The following is a 6,439-nucleotide window of genomic DNA, read 5'->3' as shown; positions in this document are numbered from 1 at the left end:
AAGCATAGTACTATGGCCCTGCCCTGTTTGCTTGAGAAGACTGGGATATGTCAGCACCGTAAGTAACTAATTTCAGATGTGATCTCTTGAGGATGAAACTCTGGTCACAGCTGCAGGGTACTCCTGCCTTCCCATTTATACTTACCCAGGGCCTTTTCAGGGGAGACCTGGCTGGCTCATAGCATAGAAAGCAAAACAAAGGGCAAAGCAAGACAAGTAGACTTTCCTTTACTGCTTTGGTTTATCATACTACTGCTATTCCTCTGCAGTTCAGGAACTTCTCTATAACTTTTCTAAAAAGCAAAGAAAAGAATTTTCTTTCCCCTTAACTCAACAGCCTCTTGTGCGTGTGGTGTACATGTGCATATGTGGTATAAGGGTATACATCTCTGCTCTAGCCATCTCTGCTTTACTCCTTTGAGGCAGATGTCTCCAGCAGGCCATCAAGTCCCTGCAACTCTCTAGTCTCTGCACCCACACCGGGGTTAGGTAAGTTTGGGATCATATCTAACTTTTAACCAGAACTCGTGGTTGTGCAGCAAATGCTTTTAACCAATGAACCACCTCTAGCTCCCCCAGCTAATTTGATTTCCTTTTCTGTGACTATTAGTATAAAGACACCTTATGTAAATAATGGTAGCAAGGGATCTTATCTTTAGGGAATCTTATCAGGGAATGTTCTAGTAAAATCTCAGGATTGATTGTATTCAAATCTTAAGAGTAGCCATTTTACGATGCATTGTTAGAGGTGGTTATTTCTATATAGCATACAGGGTAGAGCAACATGACAACTTAGGGCAGAAGTTCTCAACATGTGGATCTTGACCCCTCTGACAAACCTCCATCTCCAAAAATATTTAAATTGTGATTCAAAACAGTAGCAAAATTAGCTATGAAGTAGCAATGAAAATAATTTTACAGTTGTGGGTCACCACAACATGAGGAACTGTATTAAAGGGTTGCAGCATTAGGAAGGTTGAGAACCACTGTTCTAGGGACTATTTATAATATTCTATAGATTTGAGGTTTTAATTTAAAACTCACTCATGAGGTCCTAGGTTCAATCCCCACTACCACAAGATAAAGTTTCAGAATAAAAAAACAGCCATCAAATGTCACGGATACCTTAATCATGTTTTAGAACACTGAAAACAACACTACTTCAAAATTTGCTGCCTCAATTTCTTAATGTTCTGTGCATTTTAATGAGAGATCTAAGAAACCAGAAGATTATTTTCACAGTCCCTTAGGTGTTCCTGCCAATCTCTTGCTAGGGCAGCATCTCTCAACACAGCTAAATACTAGCCAAATAGCAACTGAAGCTGTCAATAAGGGACAATTACTTAGGTGCCTCTCAAGTCAGGTACTGATCATATTAACTCCAGGTGGGGAAAAGTGATGAAAAATCCTTTCCTGATATCTAAGTCATGGAACAAAAATCTCAATATGATCCTGCCTACACTAGATTACATATTTCATGTTGTAGTAATGTAGGTCAATGGGCTCAGTGTTTTATTTCAATGTAAATAACAAGGCTATGGTTCAGAAATAGTCTGTTTTGAGAAAATATGGCCAACTGCTTGCTACCTAGAAAACTAAGCATTCTTTATAGTTTATCATGAAGCATATCTTTTCTATTTTTCATAGAATTGAACATCTATAACCAATATGTAAATAAAGTCAATTTTAGTACTTTGCTTTTAATTATTCAATCAATGATATAAATATAAATATCGTATTGGTTTCTATGGTCTCTTGACTTTAATGTATAGCTATTTACACATCTACTTTCAGTTATTTCTGGCAGTTATTTCTGGTTGCTGGTGATGAGGCCCTAAACCACCTGATACTGACAGAAGTAGAAAGTAGCATTAGGTTTTTTCCTTTGTTCTTGGGTTTTGCTAGTCTAAAAATGACTTTATTTTGATTAGAAATTTGAATATGACAATGAGAATTTCTGAGCATATCTAAAACTAAAATAATTACCAATAACAAAGACAAAGGCTTATATTTCATTTACTAATATTAGCAACTGAGACCCCTCATAATTCCACAAGGGGTAACTACAGGTGAAGTACCCAACCAATGGTTATCTTTTTTTAGAAACACAATGCTCTAAGGAATATTGTATTACTTCCACTCCAAAAGGGGAGATAATTTTAGAGTTGTCTCAGGTGCTGCAATATATCTACTGATACTCCCAGCTGTTTCACTAAAGTGGCTGTCTGTTCCAGAATCCAAGTGAGGCTTGGTTTTTCCAAATGTTCGTGCTCTTGTGTTCTGCAACATTCTGAATGAGAACAATCTATCCCGTTATGACTCTTGTCAGAGTTTTTGTTTAACTCAGCACTATTTTCACAGAGTCTTTCATCTTTAGCTTCCATCTTTTTCTCGGCTGGAACTACATGACAAAGGTCCATATCCTCAATGGAGTCCAATAAATCTGTAACTTGGGGCTGTGGAGCAACTGATTTCAGTCGTTTGAGCACAAACTCTTCACACTGGCCAACTGCGTCCAGAAGGTTATTGATTTTACTGATCAAAGTTGAACTATTTCCATGAAGGTGACACCAGGAGAGCAAAGCACTGAATGAAAATACAAACAAGAGTTAAATAGGAAAAAAATTAATAGTCACAGGCATTTAGAATGATAGGCCTTACAATACCAGGCAGAAACATATTAGTGATAATAATGCATATTGAAATCAGGAAAATAATGTAAATAACACTAAAGAACAAAGCATCTTTTAATGCAAGTTACAAGAAAACTTCATCATGTAAACTTTTTATAAATCATATCTCCTCCTTCATAGCTCTGTATCATATACTCCCCTCCCTCCCTCACCCCAACAGGTTTTCTCTGTACAGCTTTGGAGCTTGTCCTGGCATTCACCACTCACTCTGTAGATCAGGCTGGTCTTGAACTGACAGATCCACCTGCCTCTTGAGTGCTGGGATTAAAGGCCTGCACCATCACCTGGCCCATTTTTTTTATTTTATGTTTTCTCTGATCAAGTAACTTCTATGCAGTAAGATATATAATTTACATAAAGACCAGAAAAACCAGTCCCTTCTTTTCATTCCTTTTAAAATAGAAAACCTAGGCTTGTTAAACAATTAGAAGGACAAAACATTAAAGGAGGAGTACTTTAAAGACTTCATCCTGGGTTACTCATTGTCACAGTGTAGTTAATTAAATCTCCAGTCAATGTTTTTCTTTCTTGGCAGTATTCAATATTTAACTGAGACATCAGGCATGTGAGGCAGCCCCAGTTTTCCCTTAAAGGACATCAAACAACTTCTCCACTAATCATTCTTAATCTTTGTCACAAATTAGAATCACTAACAGAGCTTTAATTTTCTCCAAAAGTGTTAAGAATATTACTCCAAATATACTTAATTATATTTGTTACTTCTCTAGTAGATCATTCTTCCTCCCCGACTGTTTACAGTATATAATAGTGGTTCTTTTTTTTTTTTTTTTTTTGGGTGAGGACTGAGCCCAGGGCTGTGTGCACACTGATCACACACTCTACTTCTGAGCTACTCCCCTCCCTGAAAAATACTTTAGAAGTGAAATTGATTGATGTGAAAGACTGACCCATAAGCTTTCTAAGCTCATAAACATGAAGTGAACATGACCACTTGGTCACTTTCCTATTGTAGGAAATTATATAGTCAATGTTCTAAAGAGCTCAACATAATTTAAAACAAAACATTGTTTTTTCTTTTTTAAAATTTGTGATTCTTTGCAGCAGTTTGTTTTCTCTATGAAGAACAATTTAAGCATTATCCACATCAAAGAGGCCCACTCCACTCTTAGTCACCATGTGTCATCTGACTGTTTGAATCCTCTTTGACTGCTATGACATCCTGACCGGGATTCAAAGTTCAGGACTGAAACACACAGGGCCTCTTTCCATTAGTAGTTACAGCTTTTCCAATGGACTTCTAGCCCACAGCCCTGCCTTAGTGTGGTCTACTACATGTGGGAATATAAAGAGCTCATTAGTGCTAGTCCAAATGGCAGAAAATGGACACCTTCCTACCATTTCCTCGCAAAAAAAGAAAAGCATCTCACACACACATATTAAAATGGGTGAACTGACAATGATTTTTTTTTAAAGTAGTATTTTGTGCCCTGAAGATTCATGTATCCAACATTAGGACAAGCACTTTAAGACATTTTATTCTTACATAAAAAAGTCCATTAGAGTTGTGGTTAAGATGATTCATTACTTAAAATTTTTAAGTTACCTCAGCGTTCCCCTGAGTAGTCCATAGTTTATAATGACTTCTGCACCTTCTTTATAGCCTTGATTGAAGCCCTGTTGAAGAGTAACTGCTTTGCCTGCATCTATTCCATCTCTGTACCCTTCCTAAAAGTAAGAAACTAGCTGTAAGTGACACCAAGTAAATCTTTTCTAGAAAAGCAAAGAATCCATTTTGAAAACAGAGTTAGCAGGTTTTTATTAGGTTAAATGAATATGATATGGCAGAGATTAAATCCAAAGCAGAATGTTTCTCCTAAAACCCTCTTATTGGTCTGTTCTTTCTTATCACATGTTTTATTTTCTTAAACCTTATTTCCAGCCTGTCCTGGAACTCATAATCCCACTGCCTCATCCTCCTAAGTGATGGCAAGCATGTTCCTCGATGCCACCTCCTGAACTCACTTTGGAAATCTAGAGTTACTGCATAAACATTACACATCAGTTCTTATGTAATTTTTAATGACTTGTTTGAAAGGCCTTCACAGAAATGGAAACCTACATGTCTGGACTTGGTGATAGACAAGAACACGGTAGTTAATGAGGCTGGCAAGGCTGGGGAAGAGGAAACTATTTTAGGAACAGCTGAGAGGAAGTCTGATTTTAGAAATCTAATGTGAATGCAGCATAGAGATTTTGTCCTCTTATTATTGGCCTGGTCCCAAATTCCTAAGGCATTTTTATAAGGGGACAATGGTTGTTTGACTAAACAAATATTACTTTACTGGAACATTGAATTAGGGTAGATCACAACTGTAGCTTTAAAAGGGCAATTACATAGCTGATAAATATATTGGGTAGACACAGTTCTTTTTAAAATATTTTACTTTTTAAATATTTATGTACCATATATTTACTTATTATTCTTGGGGGGGGGGCGCGTTTCATGCCCCAGCTTGAATGTGAAGGTCAGAAGGTAACTTTCAGGAACCTATTCGGTCTCTCCACGATGTGGGTTCCAGGGGTGGAACTCAGATCCTTATACTCCGGAATCCACCTCTGTGTGGACACAGATCTTAATAGTTCCCACCGAAAATTCAGCTGATTCTACCCACATATTATTAAGCAAGTTTCAATGAATGGTGAGACGGATTCGGAATGAATAACACATTTAAAGTAAAAATGAGATAATATCCTCTTTTCTACCTTCCCGTCCTTTGACAACATTTTTAAATTCACCTTTTCCAAGTCCTAACTTTGGACTCTCCACCCACTGAATAACATCTGTGAATACGCGTTTTCTGTAGCCTTTAGTGTAGTCGGTGTGTGCTTCTCCCCCTCAGCTCCATCTCTCCCCAAACTGCAAACTCTTGAGGGACTTGATCAGTCCCCTGCTCCGAACCCAGGCGGGGCTCTCTAAGATCGCGCCTGTTTAAAGGTTACCAAGTAACCAACCTGGCAGTTCTAAGACTGGGGCGGCCTTGGGGGTCACCGCAGCCGAACCCCTCCGTCCAGGCTTCCGCCGGCGTGCCCCGCCCCCCGCCCCGCGTGGGAGTCCCATTGCCGCGCGTCCCGGCCCCCGGCCATTTACTTGGATTCGTCTCCGCATGTGTCCCTGCCATTCCCGCTGCACTAACAGAGTCTCGTCCGCTTCCTCATCAAACACGTCCTGATCCCCGGAGCTGGGGATCTCGGGAACCGCTCTAACCCAAGACATCTCCGAAGAAGCCACAGGTCCCAGACCACCGGAAGTGTTGGCAAGTGCTTCCGGACCGGGGGCGGGGCGAAATGGTGGGCGTGGGATAAACGAGCGAGTGTGTCTGCTCTTTTAGCCCTGCGAGTCGGGGCTGGGCGAGACTGAGGATCCACGGAGCTGGGTCCCAGGGCGGGGACGGGGTGGGTGCTGGGCACCAAGTCCCGCCGTTCAAGGGAGGAGGTTCAGTTCCTGCGAGTACAGCCGAGGACATTAGACTGTGGGAGCTGCAGTCAATTTGAGATGAATTAATATGAACACATTTTGCAAAACCAGCATCCATAGGCAGTGTCCCTCCCAGCCCTCTGCTCAGGCCGGCCCCGAGAGTTCAGGAATGTGGCCCAAGTTAGCAGCTTCTGGCCCTGAGTATGTGTAAAAGAACTGGACACCAGCGTTCCCAAAACGTCTCTTGTGTGAGAAAAATAAGTCATGTAATTGAATTTTTCTGAAAATTTTTCTGGAGTACCGATTTTGT

At 40.1% G+C, this 6,439-nt stretch overlaps 1 protein-coding gene across 1 annotated transcript; it reads right to left on the bottom strand.

Annotated features, from left to right (window-relative positions):
* Positions 1 to 2,000: 2,000 nt before the first annotated feature.
* On the bottom strand, positions 2,001 to 5,987 carry Yae1 (YAE1 maturation factor of ABCE1). The gene is made up of 3 exons (XM_051194673.1): positions 5,803 to 5,987; positions 4,258 to 4,379; positions 2,001 to 2,586 (listed from the first exon to the last, which is right to left on the bottom strand). The coding sequence occupies exons 1-3, from the start codon at positions 5,926 to 5,928 to the stop codon at positions 2,160 to 2,162; spliced, it is 675 nt and encodes a 224-aa protein (XP_051050630.1). The 5' UTR covers positions 5,929 to 5,987; the 3' UTR covers positions 2,001 to 2,159.
* Positions 5,988 to 6,439: the final 452 nt, after the last annotated feature.

Source organism: Phodopus roborovskii, unplaced genomic scaffold (genome assembly GCF_943737965.1).
Source record: "Phodopus roborovskii unplaced genomic scaffold, PHOROB, whole genome shotgun sequence".
Taxonomy (NCBI): Eukaryota; Metazoa; Chordata; class Mammalia; order Rodentia; family Cricetidae; genus Phodopus; species Phodopus roborovskii.
Note: the sequence above shows the minus strand (reverse complement) of the source record. Positions and strands in the feature narration are given on the sequence as shown.

Coding starts and splice junctions, on each gene's coding strand:
- Yae1 (XM_051194673.1), bottom strand. CDS start 5,928: ATGTCTTGGGTTAGAGCGGTTCCCGAGATCCCCAGCTCCGGGGATCAG. Junction 4,380..5,802: donor ACATGCGGAGACGAATCCAA/GTAAATGGCCGG, acceptor TCTTACTTTTAG/GAAGGGTACAGAGATGGAAT. Junction 2,587..4,257: donor CTACTCAGGGGAACGCTGAG/GTAACTTAAAAA, acceptor ATTTTCATTCAG/TGCTTTGCTCTCCTGGTGTC.